At 42.9% G+C, this 15,890-nt stretch overlaps 1 protein-coding gene across 2 annotated transcripts in view; it reads right to left on the bottom strand.

The window, feature by feature from the left end:
* The window catches only part of LOC115149549 (netrin receptor DCC-like), a 499,682-nt gene that overhangs the window by 16,954 nt on the left and 466,838 nt on the right, over positions 1-15,890 (bottom strand). For both annotated transcript variants that reach the window (XM_029692499.1, XM_029692500.1), the window contains exons 17-19: positions 15,765-15,890; positions 6,632-6,770; positions 3,242-3,349 (exon numbers count right to left, since the gene is read on the bottom strand). The exon at positions 15,765-15,890 is cut by the window's right edge. In XM_029692499.1, coding sequence (XP_029548359.1) covers positions 3,242-3,349; positions 6,632-6,770; positions 15,765-15,890 — 373 coding nt within the window. The remainder of the gene's footprint in view (positions 1-3,241; positions 3,350-6,631; positions 6,771-15,764) is intronic.

Here is a 15,890-nt window from a genome sequence, read left to right as displayed (position 1 = left end):
GCTGCCACACATGCATACGCATATGCACACACACAAACACGCTCTCCTCGGAGAGCAATCTATTGGCTGTAGTCTGACTTCAGTAGTCACCAAGGTCAATACTGGAGATTTACAACATGGATGAGAGGAGGGGAGGAGGAGAGGAGGAAGAAGGGAGGATGGAGGAGGAGAGGAAGGAGGAGGAAGAGGAAGAAAAAAGCCAGGTGCTTTCCACCTGCATACCCCTACCCCGGTTAACAGCCCTTTACCCCCCACAGCAACTTGCCCAAACCTCCCCCATTTCTCCTTCACCCAAAACCAGATAGCTGATGTTCTGAAAGAGTTGCAAAATCTGGACCCCTACAAATCAGCTGGGCTAGACAATCTGGACCCTCTCTTTCTAAAGTTTTCCGTCGCAATTGTTGCAACCCCTATTACTAGCCTGTTCAACCTCTCTTTCGTATTGTCTGAGATCCCCAAAGATTGGAAAGCTGCCACGGTCATCCCCCTCTTCAAAGGGGGAGACACTCTAGACCCAAATTGTTACAGACCTTTATCCATCCTGCCCTGCCTTTCTATGGTTTTTGAAAGCCAAGTTAACAATCAGATCACCGACCTTTTCGAATCGCACCGTACCTTCTCCGCTATGCAATCTGGTTTCAGAGCTGGTCATGGGTGCACCTCAGCCACTCTCAAGGTCCTAAACGATATCATAACCGCCATCGATAAAAGACAATACTGTGCAGCCATCTTCATCGACCTGGCCAAGGCTTTCGACTCTGTCAATCACCACATTCTTATCGGCAGACTCAACAGCCTTGGTTTCTCAAATGACTGCCTCGCCTGGTTCACCAACTACTTCTCAGACAGAGTTCAGTGTGTCAAATCGGAGGGCCTGTTGTCCGGACCTCTGGCAGTCTCTATGGGGGTGCCACAGGGTTCAATTCTCAGGCCGACTCTTTTCTCTGTATACATCAATGATGTCGCTCTTGCTGCTGGTGATTCTCTGATCCACCTCTACGCAGACGACACCATTCTGTATACTTCTGGCCCTTCTTTGGACACTGTGTTAACTAACCTCCAGATGAGCTTCAATACCATACAACTCTCCTTCCGTGGCCTCCAACTGCTCTTAAATGCAAGTAAAACTAAATGCATGCTTTTCAACCGATCGCTGCCTGCACCTGCCCGCCCGTCCAGCATCACTTCTCTGCACGGTTCTGACATAGAATACGTGGACAATTACAAATACCTAGGTGTCTGGTTAGACTGTAAACTCTCCTTCCAGACTCACGTTAAATTAAGCATCTCCAATCCGTAATTAAATCTAGAATTGGCTTCCTATTTCGCAACAAAGCCTCCTTCACTCATGCTGCCAAACATACCCTCGTAAAACTGACTATCCTACCGATCTTTGACTTCGGCGATGTCATTTACAAAAGAGTCTCAAACACTCTACTCAGCAAATTGGATGTCTATCACAGTGCCATCCGTTTTGTCACTAAAGCCACATATACTACCAACCACTGCGACCTGTATGCTCTCGTTGGCCAGCCCTCGCTACATATCTGTCGCCAAACCCACTGGCTCCAGGTCATCTGCAAGTCTCTGCTAGGTAAAGCCCCACCTTATCTCAGCTCATGGGTCACCATAGCAGCACCCACCCGTAGCACGCGCTCCAGCAGGTATATCTCACTGATCACCCCCAAAGCCTATTCCTCCTTTGGCCGCCTTTCCTTCCAGTTCTCTGCTGCCAATGACTGGAAGGAACTGCAAAAATCACTGAAGCTGGAGACTCATATCTCCCTCACTACCTTTAAACATCAGCTGTCAGAGCAACTCACAGATCATTGCACCTGTACATAGCCCATCTGTAAACAGCCCATTCAACTACCTCATCCCCATATTGTTATTTATTTTTTTGCTCCTTTGCACCCCAATATCTCTACTTGCACATTCATCATCTGCACGTCTATCACTCTAGTTAATGTTAAATTGTAATTATTTTGCCGCTATGGCATATTTATTGCCTTACCTCCCTAATCTTACAACATTTGCACACACTGTATATAGATTTTTATATTGTGTTATTGACTGTACGTTTGTGTTACTCTGTATTGTTGTTTGTGTCGCACTGCTTTGCCTTATCTTGGCCAGGTCGCAGTTGTAAATGAGAACTTGTTTTCAACTGGCCTACCTGTGAAATAAAGGTGAAAGAAATATTTAAAATATTTTTAAAAAGAGGAGGAGGAAGGGAGGATGAGGAAGAGGAGGGGAGGAAGGAGGAGGAAGAGGAGAGAAGAGGAGAGTAGGGGGAGGATAGGAGAGAGGAGTGAAGGGGAGATGAGGGGGAGAAAGGAAGGAGGAAAAGAGGGAAGGAGGAAGGTGTAATAGGGAGAGGGAGGAGAGGGAGACAGGCTGGACCACACAGAGTTGGACCCACATCTCTTTGTGTTGTCTTCCCAACTGCTTGTCACTCATTATCATGCCAAACAGATCTGGGATCCAGGCTACATTACAGCCAGGGGAGAGGGGGTTAGGGGTGTTGTTAGGGGCGCTGTCAGGGGCGCTGTTATGGGCGTTGTTAGGGGCGTGGTTAGTGCCTTGGTTCGGGGCGAGATTAGGGCCTTGGATAGGGTCGTGGTTAAGGGCGCTGTTAGGGGGGAGGTTAGGGGGCGTGGTTAGGGGTGTGGTTAGGGGCGCTGATAGGGAGGAGGTTAGGGGGGCTGTTAGGGGGCGTGGTTAGGGGTGTGGTTAGAGCCTTGGTTCGGGGCGAGATTAGGGCCTTGGGTCGTGGTTAAGGGCGCTGTTAGGGGGAGGTTAGGGGCGCGGTTAAGGTTGTAGTTAGGGGTGCAGTTAGGGGCGTGGTTAGGGTCGTGGTTAGGGTCGTGGTTAAGGGCGTGGTTAGGTGTGTGGTTAGGGGCGTGGTTAGGGGCGTGGTTAGGGGGAGGTTAGGGGCGCTGTTAGGGGGGAGGTCAGGGGCGTGGTTAGGGGTGTGGTTAGGGCGTGGCTAGGGGCGCGGTTAGGGGTGTGGTTAGGGGCGTGGTTAGGGACGAGGTTAGGGTGTGGTTAGGGCGTGGTTAGGGTTGTAGTTAGGGGTGCAGTTAGGGGTGCAGTTAGGGGCGTGGTTAGGGGCGTGGTTAGGGTTGTAGTTAGGGGTGCAGTTAGGGCTGCAGTTAGGGGTGTGGTTAGGGGTGTGGTTAGGGGCACACTCAGGCTAACAAAGTAAACGGTCCAAGGCGGGGACGGCAGTTCTTCTTACCCACGACTCGTCCGTTAGCCTCCATGGGGGGTTGCCAGCTGATCAGGATGGCTCTGGGTCTTCCCTCCCTGCTGATCACCGTCAGGTCCTTAGGGGCGGAGCTGGGAGCTGTCAACAAATCAGGTAAAGAGAGAGAAAGGAAATGACAAGTTTCAGCCAATCAGGAGTGGCGAGGAACAGGAAGTAGAGATCAGGGGTCAGGTTTATACCACCAACGACACGTGTCCTAATTCTGTCATCACACCACCACACACTGTTGTTCATTTGAGGTTGTATTAATTGTGTAATAACAGTAAACTGCCGTTAAGCCTGAGGCCCAACAGAGGCCCAACAAACAAATGTTTGACCGACATGAAGCTAAATCATAAACATAGTCTACACATGATCTGAGACCAGCTCTCGGTCTCTCCTGAATTACAATGCTGGACTGCATGATATTAAACATCAACCTCTTCGTTTATAATACCACAGGAATTCCCATCGCACAGAACAGTTGAGCTGATTTCATTGAAAGGTTGAACTACCTTTGTTCAAAGATCAAACCAATCACATATGTTCCTGTGTTTCCATTTCCAACACGTTTCATATCTTTTGCTTGTTATTTATGTGTTTCTGAAAAGCAATCAATAACAAACACAAGTTTCAAGAACAGTGCGTGTCCCAAATAGCACCATATTCCCTACATACTGTAGTGTCCTATTCCCTTTTAGTGCACAATGGGTTGTGGTCAAAAGTAGTGCACTATATAGGGAATAGGGTGCCATTTGGGACGCAGTCCAAACAATGTTAAAAGCAATCACTAGCCAACATAGTCCAAACAAGTATCAGGACTCCTATGATGTTCTCAGTAATTGTGATAGATTACCTGAGGGAGACTATGGGTCAGAGGGTTTTTATCAGAGAACACTCCTTCTAACAGAGCCTGCATGGCGACAAAGCTGATTAAAACCTGCTAGTGATCTGAACTAGGTCAGGTCATTTAACACACTGTCCTTAATGACCAAACAGAGGCTCTAAGACTGCGTTTTACACACAGGTAACCCAACGCTGATATTTTGTCCAATTAGTGAGAATTGGTGAGAAAACAAAATCAAAATTGGTCTGCCTGTGTAAACATAGCCTTAGTCATGTGACTAAGCAAGGTTTCACATAGATTGTAAATCCTATGACTGATGTAGAATGTATTTGACACAATGGTCGTGATGCAACAGATATTCTTTGTAATACAACATAGATTATCTGTAAAACAAAATGTGCTGTCTGTCTCCACAAGCTGGTGCAATTATTTTTGTGCAGAAAAAAAAAAACGTTGAGCTATATAAAAAAAAAACGATGTGCCAAATGTGTTGGTTTTACAACTTGAGTGTGTATGGGGCCATGCAGCAGGACTTCACCAGTGTACTATACCAGGAGGGAATCTGGATTTCTGCATAAATTGGTCATCAAATTTGATCTGATCTTCATCTAAGTCACAACAATAGACAAACACAGTGTGCTTAAACTAATAACACACAAATTATTATTGTATTTTTCTTGTCTATATTGAATACATCATTTAAACATTCACAGTGTAGGTTGAAAAAGTATGTGAACCCCCTAGGCTAATTACTTCTCCAAAAGCTAATTGGAGTCAGGAGTCAGCTAACCTGGAGTCCAATCAGTGAGAGGAGATTGGAGATGTTGGTTAGATTTGCTTTGCCCTATAAAAAAACACTCAGAAAATTTGAGTTTGCTATTCACAAGAAGCATTGCCTGATGTGAACCACGCCTCGAACAAAAGAGATCTCAGAAGACCTAAGATTAAGAATTGTTGCCTTGCATAAAGCTGGAAAGGGTAACAATAGTATCTCTATAAGTCAGTTCACAGTAAGACAAATTGTCTATAATTGGAGAAGGTTCAGCATTGTTGCTCCTCTCCGTAGGAGTGGCCGTCTTGCAAAGATGACTGCAAGAGCACAGTGCAGAATGCACAATGAGGTTAAGAAGAATCCTAGAGTGTCAGCTAAAGACTTACAGAAATCTCTGGAATATGCTAACATCTCTGTTGACGAGTCTACGATACGTAAAACATTAAACAAGAATGGTGTTCATGGGAGGACACCACGGAAGAAGCCACTGCTGTCCAAAAAAAAACATTGCTGACCGTCTGAAGTTCTCAAAAGAGCACCTGGATGTTCCACAGAGCTACTGGCAAAATATTCTGTGGACAGATGAAACTTCAGTTGAGTTGTTTGGAAGGAAGGAAGGAACACACAACACTATATGTGGAGAAAAAAAGACACATCACACCAACATCAAAACCTCATCCCAACTGTAAAGTATGGTGGAGGGAGCATCATGGTTTGGGGTTGCTTTGCTGCCTCAGGGCCTGGACAGCTTGCTATCATCGACGTAAAAATGAATTCCCAACTTTATCAAGACATTTTGCAGGAGAATGTAAGGCTATCTGTCCGCCAATTGAAGCTCAACAGAAGTTAGGTGATGCAACAGGACAACAACCCAAAAGACTAAAGTAAATCAACAATACTCCTTCTGGAGTGGCCCAGTCAGAGTCCTGACCTCAACCCGATTGAGATGATGTGGCATGACCTCAGCCTGATTGAGAGAGAGCGGTTCAACACCAGACATCCCAAGAATATTGCTGAACTGAATCAGTTTTGTAAAGAGGAATGGTCCAAAATTCCTCCTGACCGTTGTGCAGGTCTGATCCGCAACTACAGAAAACGTTTGGTTGAGGTTATTGCTGCCAAAGGAAGGTCAACCACTTATTAAATCCAGGGGTTCACATACTTTGTACAACCTGCACTGTGAATGTTTACACGGTGTGTTCAATAAAGATATCAATGTTTTGTGTGTTATTAGTTTAAGCAGACTGTGTTTGTCTGTGACTTAAATGAAAATCAGATAACATTTCATGACCAATTTATGCAGAAATCCAGGTAATTCTAAAGGGTTCATATACATTTTCTTCCCACTGTATACAAGCAATGGACACTATTTCCGCGCTTTTAGGGCCCATAATACAATTCTTCCAAAAATGGGCGTGGCTTCAGAACATTTTCAGATTTGAATAAAATGTCAGAAAATATGCATTCCGACGAGAGAGGATACAAGTTCATTGCTTTAACTAATTATGACAAATGTTAAGAAAATATTGAGCAATGTTGAACAAGAGAAAGACAACGAGAGAGTGAGAAAGACAATGAGAGAGAGAGAGAGAGAGAGAGAGAGAGAGAGAGACAACTAGAGAGTGAGAAAGACAACGAGAGACAGAGAGAGAGAGAGAGAAAGACAACAAGAGAGTGAGAGACAGAGAAAGACAATGAGAGACAGAGAGAGAGAGAGACAGAGAGAGAGGGATCGAGGTTGAGAAAAGACAGAGCTCCTCACCTGCTTCGTACGTAGTAGCGTGAGCTGTCATACTCCACGTGCTGGACTTACGGCCCTTGGTAACCATGACAGCAAACTCGTACATGGTGTTGGGCTTGAGACCAGTGACGGTGTGGCTGAGGGCTGTAGTGTCTGCAGACTGGAGACAGAAACAACGTAACATTAAAAACTATTCTGTCAGAGGACCCCATCGTTGTGGTGGTATAATGGTTTTCATGTCATATCCTTTGTACTTTTTAAACTGTTAAAATGTTTTGCCCCCCAAAAATATATCAAATCAAATGAAGAGAGCACAGTGGGGATCAGTAGGTTACCTGCCTTGTTCAGGGGCAGAACAATCTGTTGTTCTGCCCCTGAATAAGGCAGTTAACCCACTGTTCCTAGGCATTCATTGAAGATAAGAATTTGTTCTTAACTGACTTGTCTAGTTAAATAAAGGTAAAATAAAATAAAATAAAAAAAATGGAGACTGTCTAGGAAAAACAGTAGAGCTCAAAAACTGCTTTTTAACGAGCAATAACCCCACAGCAGGTCCTCATTGAGCAGGCCAGTGGTTTAAATCAACCAGTTCTGCCTGCCAGGTGAAAACACAATACTCGCCATCATCACACAGTGTAAAATACTAACAATCTGAAATGGTCCAAACACACAGACAATGTGGTGAAGGAGCACCAGCACCTCATCAACCTCAGGAGGCTGAAGAAATGTGGCTTGGCCCCTAAGACCCTCACACATTTTTACAGATGTACCATGGAGAGCATCCTGTCAGACTGTATCACACCGCCTGGTACGGAAATTGTACCGTCCGCAACCATAGGACTCTCCAGAGGTATGCCCTAACACATCACTGGGGGCCACACTGCCTGGCCTCCAAGATCTCTGCAACACCCGATGTCTCAGGAAGGCCAAAAAGATCATCAAGGACCTCAGCCACCCGAGCCACGGCCTGTTCATTTCATAAGTACAGTGGCATTCAGAAAGTATTCATACCCTTTGACTTGTTCCACATTTTGTAACGTTACAGCCTTATTCTAAAAATGTATAAAATAGTTTTTTCCCCTCATCTATCTACACACAATACCTCATAATGACAAAGTGAAAACAGAGGGAACCCCCTCGGTCATATTTGTTGTCAGTCCAAATGATTAGCCAAGCAAGGGAAGATTGCAATATAAGCCCCTCAGCCCTGTTTTCTTTTTAATGAAGTTTGCAGTTTACAATTATGTTCACTTCGGGCCTGACAAATTACTCAAGGGCTACATTCCAAACACTTAAGACACACACCCTATCCCCTCAGCCCTCAAATTAAGTGGACGGTTTTTAGAAGTTTTTGCAAATGTATTAAAAATAAAAAACAGAAAAATACCTAATTTGAGATCAATTTATCATCTCCTGCGTTGTCTTGGCTGTGTGCTTAAGGTCATTGTCCTTTTGGAAGGTGAACCTTCGCCCCAGTCTGAGGTCCTGAGGACTCTGGAGCAGGTTTTCATCAAGGATCTCTCTGTACTTTGCTCCGTTCATCTTTCCCTCTATCCTGACTAGTCTCCCAGTCCCTGCCGCTCAAAAACATCCCCACAGCATGATGCTGCCACCACCATGCTTCACTGTAGGGATGCTGCCACCACCATGCTTCACCATAGGGATGGTGCCAGGTTTCCTCCAGACGTGACTGTTGGCATTCAGGCCAAAAAGTTCAATCTTGGTTTCATCCGACCAGAGAATTATGTTTCTCATGGTCTGAGAGTGGCCGGACAGGTGCCTTTTGGCAAACTGCAAGCAGGCTGTCATGTGCCTTTTACTGAGGAGTGGCTTCTTTCTGGCCACTCTGAACTTACAATGGCTAGCCCCAAGTGGTTATATATTAAACGTTTTCTTTTTGCTATTTTGCTGTTTGCCTCATGACACCTGCCTACTTCGTTGACAACAAACTTTCTTTACCCAAGCGGGGGACAGACTATATTTGTTCCCACACTCGGGACTCTGACTCTCTATTGGTTACACAGACTTCTGGCCTCCCATCCTATTCTAGCCACCTCTCGCCAGTTTATATTCATGTTACCTGATGAAATTGCTGTAGAATATGATCATGTTGCCATCTAATGCACATTCAGATGTTATAAATCAACACCGCAGAGCTCTCCCTGTCCTCTGCCGTGCCCTGATTGTATTACTGTTGATGATATCTGGAAATGTGCATGTACACCCTGGCCCATCTACTGTTGCTAGCCCCAATTCTGTCTTGTGCTCTGATATCTGCTTCACTGATTTCTGCTCCCGTAAAAGCCTGGGTTTTCTGCACATTAACACTAGAAGCATATTACCTAAAATGGATCAATTGAAAGCGTGGGTTCACAGCTCCAATCCAGATGTGTTGGTCATTACTGAGACGTGGTTAAGAAAGAGTGTTTTGAATACTGATGTTAACCTTTCTGGTTATAACCTTTTTTGGCAAGACAGATCTTCCAAAGGTGGAGGAGTGGCAATCTTTACCAAGGATCACCTTCAGTGCTCGGTTGTCTCCACCAAGTCTGTCCCAAAACAATTTGATTTGCTGGTTTTAAGAATTAAACTTTTAAATAGCTCTTTGTTGTCTGTTGCTGGGTGCTATCGTCCTCCATCAGCACCGGCCTGTACCCTACCTGCCCTAAGCTCTCTCCTGGCCCCTTACGCTAAGTCTGAATTTGTCCTGCTAGGTGACCTAAACTGGGACATGCTTAAACCACCTGACCAAGTCCTAAAGCAATGGGACTCCCTAAATCTTCTCAGATTATTACCAATCCCACATGGTATGACTCCAAATACCCAGAAAATGATACTCTCCTCGATGTTATCCTCACAAATAATCCTGATAGGTATCAGTCTGGTGTTTTCTGTAATGACCTTAGTGATCACTGTTTTACAGCCTGTGTTCGTAATGGCTGCTCAGTGAAACGACCTGTCCTGATTTGTCATAGACACTTGCTAAAACACTTTAATGAGCAAGTCTTCCTTCATGAACTGGCCTCTGTAAAATGGTATAGAATCAGCTTGATCCCTTCTGTCGAAGACGCTTGAACCTTATTTTTTTATATTTTCAGTGGTATTGCTAACAAACACGTCCCCATAAAGAAAATGAGAATTAAAAACCGGTTCAGCCACTGGTTCGACCGTGATCTTGCAGAGTTACTCCACCTCAAGAATTGCATTTGGCGAAAGGCTCGGCACACGTATACTCAGGCTGACTGGCTCTCGTTCAGGCAAATGAGAAATAAGTGCACTCAGGCTATCCAGAAGGCCAAAGTTAGATACTTTAAGGAGCAGTTCTCTCTCTGTGTGTCTAACCCCAAGAAGTTCTGGAAAACGGTTAAAGACCTGGAGAATAAACCATTCTCCTCACAGCTGCCCATGTCCCTTAATGTTGATGATGTGGTTGTTACTGACAAGAAGCACATGGCTGAGCTTTTTAAATCACCACTTTATTAAGTCAGGATTCCTATTTGACTCAGCCATGCCTCTTTGCCTGTCCAACATTTCCTCATCTCTCACCCCTTCTAATGCGACTATCCCTGATGCTTCTCCCTCTTTTTCCCCTGCCCCGCTACAAAGTTTCTCCCTGCAAGCAGTCACTGAGTCCGAGGTGCTTAAGGAGCTCCTTAAACTTGACCCCAAAAAACCATCTGGGTCAGATGGTTTAGACCCTTTCTTCTTTATGTTTGCTGCCCCTATCATCGCCAAGCCTATCTCTGACCTTCTTAACCTGTCTCTCCTTTCTGGGGAGGTTCCCATTGCTTGGAAGGGAGCCACAGTTCATCCTTTATTTAAAGGGGGAGATCAAGCTGATCCTAACTGTTATAGGCCTATTTCTATTTTGCCCTGTTTATCAAAAGTGTTGGAAAAACTTCTCAATAATCAACTGAGTGGCTTTCTTGATGTCTATAGTATTCTCTCGGGTATGCAATCTGGTTTCCGCTCAGGTTATGGATGTGTCACTGCAACCTTAAAGGTCCTCAATGATGTCACCATTTCCCTTGATTCTAAGCAATATTGTGCTGCTATTTTTATTGACTCGGCCAAAGCTTTTGATACGGTAGACCATTTCATTCTTGTGGGCCGGCTAAGGAGTATTGGTGTCTCTGAGAGGTCTTTGGCCTGGTTTGCTAACTACCTCTCTCAAAGAGTGCAGTGTATAAAGTCAGAAAATCTGCTGTCTCAGCCACTGCCTGTCACCAAGGGAGTACCCCAAGGCCCAATCCTAGGCCCCATGCACTTCTCAGTTTACAACAACAACATAGCTCAGGCAGTAGGAAGCTCTCTCATCCATTTATATGCAGATGATACAGTCTTATACTCAGCTGGCCTACAACAACGCTTTCTTAGTGTCCAACAAGCTTTTTCAACCCTTAACTTTGTTCTGAACACCTACAAAACAAAGGTCATGTGATTTGGTAAGAAGAATGCCACTCTTCCCACAAATGTTATTACTACCTCTGAGGGTTTAGAGCTTGAGGTAGTCACCTCAGAACATGACTTGGGAGTATGGCTAAACGGTACACTGTCCCCAAAATCAAAGCTGCAGGCTAAAGTTAAATCTAACAGAATGTGACTGGCAGAACAGGTGTTGTATGTGGAGGATGAGGGCTGCAGTAGATATCTCAGATAGGGGGGAGTGAGGCCTAAGAGGGTTTTATAAATAAGCATCAACCAGTGGGTCTTGCAACGGGTATACAGAGATAACCAGTTTACAGAGGAGTACAGAGTGCAGTGATGTGTCCTATAAGGTGCATTGGTGGCAAATCTGATGGCCGAATGGTGAAGAACATCTAGCCGCTCAAGAGCACCCTTACCTGCCGCTCTATAAATTAAGTAATCTAGCATGGGTAGGATGGTCTAGATTTAACTTTAGTCTAAAGGTTCCCAAAACACACACATCCCTGGGTCGCTCCTCTTTTCAGTAATCTGCAGCTAGCGACTGGGACGAGCTGCAACAAACACTCAAACTGGACAGTTTTATCTCAATCTCTTCATTCAAAGACTCAATCATGGACACTCTTACTGTGGATGCTTTGTGTGGCTGCTTTGTGTGATGTATTGTTGTCTCTACCTTCAAGACCTTTGTACTGTTGACTATCCCAAATAATGTTTGTACCATGTTTTGTGGTGTTACCACGCTGTGTTGTCATGTGTTGCTGCCTTGCTATGTTGTTGTCTTAGGTCTCTCTTTATGTAGTGTTGTGTTGTCTCTCTTTATGTAGTGTTGTGTTGTCTCTCTTTATGTAGTGTTGTGGTGTCTCTCTTTATGTAGTGTTGTGGTGTCTCTCTTTATGTAGTGTTGTGGTCTCTCTCTTTATGTAGTGTTGTGGTGTCTCTCTTTATGTAGTGTTGTGGTGTCTCTCTTTATGTAGTGTTGTCTCTCTTTATGTAGTGTTGTCTCTCTTTATGTAGTGTTGTGGAGTCTCTCTTTATGTAGTGTTGTGGTGTCTCTCTTTATGTCGTGTTGTGGTGTCTCTCTTTATGTAGTGTTGTGGTGTCTCTCTTTATGTAGTGTTGTGTTGTCTCTCTTTATGTAGTGTTGTGGTGTCTCTCTTTATGTAGTGTTGTGGTGTCTCTCTTTATGTAGTGTTGTGGTGTCTCTCTTTATGTAGTGTTGTGGAGTCTCTCTTTATGTAGTGTTGTGGTCTCTCTCTTTATGTAGTGTTGTGTTGTCTCTATGTAGTGTTGTGGTGTCTCTCTTTATGTAGTGTTGTGTTGTCTCTATGTAGTGTTGTGGTGTCTCTCTTTATGTAGTGTTGTGTTGTCTCTATGTAGTGTTGTGGTGTCTCTCTTTATGTAGTGTTGTGGTGTCTCTCTTTATGTAGTGTTGTGGTGTCTCTCTTTATGTAGTGTTGTGGTGTCTCTCTTTATGTAGTGTTGTGTTGTCTCTCTTTATGTAGTGTTGTGGAGTCTCTCTTTATGTAGTGTTGTGGTGTCTCTCTTTATGTAGTGTTGTGTTGTCTCTCTTTATGTAGTGTTGTGGAGTCTCTCTTTATGTAGTGATGTGGTGTCTCTCTTTATGTAGTGTTGTGGAGTCTCTCTTTATGTAGTGATGTGTTGTCTCTATGTAGTGTTGTGGTCTTTCTCTTTATGTAGTGTTGTGGTTTCTCTCTTTATTTAGTGTTGTCTCTCTTTATGTAGTGATGTGGTGTCTCTCTTGTCGTGATGTGTATTTTGTCCTGTATTTATATTATTGTTTTTTTTATTGTTTTTTTTAAATCCCAGGCCCCGGTCCCCGCAGGAGGCCCTTCCCCAGATTTGTGCCTCGACACAATGCTGTCTCGGAGCTCTACGGACAATTTCTTTGACCTTATGGCTTGGGTTTTCTCTCTGACATACACTGTCAACTGTGGGACCTTATATAGACAGGTGTGTGCCTTTCCAAGTCATGTCCAATCAATAGAAATTACCACAAGCAGACTACAATTAAGTTGTAGAAACATCTCAAGGAGGATAAATGGAAACAGGATGCACCTGAGCTCAATTTCAGGTCTCATAGCAAAGGGTCTGAATACTTATGTAAATAAGGTATTTCTGTTTTAAAATGTTGAAAACATTTGCAACATTTTCTTAAAACCTGTTTTCACTTTGTCATTATGGGATATTGTGTGTAGATTGATGAGAAATTATTTTTTACAAAATGTGGAAAAAGTCAAGGAGTCTGAATACTTTCCAAATGCACTGTATAGATAGTAGTGTATTTCCTAATTCCATTATTTTCCTTTTAGATGTGTGTTTATTGTTGTGAATTGTTAGATACTACTGCACTGTTGGAGCTAGAAACACAAGCATTTAGTTAGATATTACTGTTGGAGCTAGAAACACAAGCATTTAGTTAGATATTACTGCACTGTTGGAGCTAGAAACACAAGCATTTAGTTAGATATTACTGCACTGTTGGAGCTAGAAACACAAGCATTTAGTTAGATATTACTGTACTGTTGGAGCTAGAAACACAAGCATTTAGTTAGATATTACTGTACTGTTGGAGCTGGGAACACAAGCATTTAGTTAGATATTACTGTTGGAGCTAGAAACACAAGCATTTAGTTAGATATTACTGTTGGTGCTAGAAACACAAGCATTTAGTTAGATATTACTGCACTGTTGGAGCTAGAAACACAATCATTTAGTTAGATATTACTGCACTGTTGGAGCTAGAAACACAAGCATTTAGTTAGATATTACTGCACTGTTGGAGCTAGAAACACAAGCATTTAGTTAGATATTACTGCACTGTTGGAGCTAGAAACACAAGCATTTAGTTAGATATTACTGTTGGAGCTAGAAACACAAGCATTTAGTTAGATATTACTGCACTGTTGGAGCTAGAAACACAAGCATTTAGTTAGATATTACTGCACTGTTGGAGCTAGAAACACAAGCATTTAGTTAGATATTACTGCACTGTTGGAGCTGGGAACACAAGCATTTAGTTAGATACTACTGTTGGAGCTAGAAACACAAGCATTTAGTTAGATATTACTGCACTGTTGGAGCTAGAAACACAAGCATTTAGTTAGATATTACTGCACTGTTGGAGCTAGAAACACAATCATTTAGTTAGATATTACTGCACTGTTGGAGCTAGAAACACAAGCATTTAGTTAGATATTACTGTACTGTTGGAGCTAGAAACACAAGCATTTAGTTAGATATTACTGTACTGTTGGAGCTGGGAACACAAGCATTTAGTTAGATATTACTGTTGGAGCTAGAAACACAAGCATTTAGTTAGATATTACTGTTGGTGCTAGAAACACAAGCATTTAGTTAGATATTACTGCACTGTTGGAGCTAGAAACACAATCATTTAGTTAGATATTACTGCACTGTTGGAGCTAGAAACACAAGCATTTAGTTAGATATTACTGCACTGTTGGAGCTAGAAACACAAGCATTTAGTTAGATATTACTGCACTGTTGGAGCTAGAAACACAAGCATTTAGTTAGATATTACTGTTGGAGCTAGAAACACAAGCATTTAGTTAGATATTACTGCACTGTTGGAGCTAGAAACACAAGCATTTAGTTAGATATTACTGCACTGTTGGAGCTAGAAACACAAGCATTTAGTTAGATATTACTGCACTGTTGGAGCTAGAAACACAAGCATTTAGTTAGATATTACTGCACTGTTGGAGCTGGGAACACAAGCATTTAGTTAGATACTACTGTTGGAGCTAGAAACACAAGCATTTAGTTAGATATTACTGCACTGTTGGAGCTAGAAACACAAGCATTTAGTTAGATATTACTGCACTGTTGGAGCTAGAAACACAATCATTTAGTTAGATATTACTGCACTGTTGGAGCTAGAAACACAAGCATTTAGTTAGATATTACTGCACTGTTGGAGCTAGAAACACAATCATTTAGTTAGATACTACTGCACTGTTGGAGCTAGAAACACAAGCATTTAGTTAGATATTACTGCACTGTTGGAGCTAGAAACACAAGCATTTAGTTAGATATTACTGCACTGTTGGAGCTAGAAACACAAGCATTTAGTTAGATACTACTGTTGGAGCTAGAAACACAAGCATTTAGTTAGATATTACTGCACTGTTGGAGCTAGAAACACAAGCATTTAGTTAGATATTACTGCACTGTTGGAGCTAGAAACACAAGCATTTAGTTAGATATTACTGTACTGTTGGAGCTAGAAACACAAGCATTTAGTTAGATATTACTGCACTGTTGGAGCTAGAAACACAAGCATTTAGTTAGATACTACTGTTGGAGCTAGAAACACAAGCATTTAGTTAGATATTACTGCACTGTTGGAGCTAGAAACACAAGCATTTAGTTAGATATTACTGTACTGTTGGAGCTGGGAACACAAGCGTTTTGCTACACCCGCAATAACATCTGATAAATATGTGTATGTGACCAATACAAATTTGATTTAAAGACAAATATATTTCAGAAAACAGGTTTCCAAAAATAGAATAATGCAAAAAAACATAACCCTACCAATTTACAATTTCTTGTGACAGAAGTTCAACATAAACGCAAAATAACTGAAGCAGCAAACCAGTCGGCAAGAGACACACACACACAAGCCTACAGACAAACACACAAACATACAACCCACAGACAAACACACAACCCATGACCTTACCTTGAACTTCCCACTAGTAGAATAGCTGGTCTTCCACTTGACGGAGTAGTAACGTATTTCAGTAGTCTTCTGGTTCTTGGTCATGGAGTTGTCTGCCCAACTGACCCTGACAGAGTCTGGGGTCAG

Source organism: Salmo trutta, chromosome 15, assembly GCF_901001165.1.
Source record: "Salmo trutta chromosome 15, fSalTru1.1, whole genome shotgun sequence".
NCBI classification, from domain to species: Eukaryota; Metazoa; Chordata; class Actinopteri; order Salmoniformes; family Salmonidae; genus Salmo; species Salmo trutta.
This window is presented reverse-complemented; position numbering and strand designations above follow the sequence as displayed.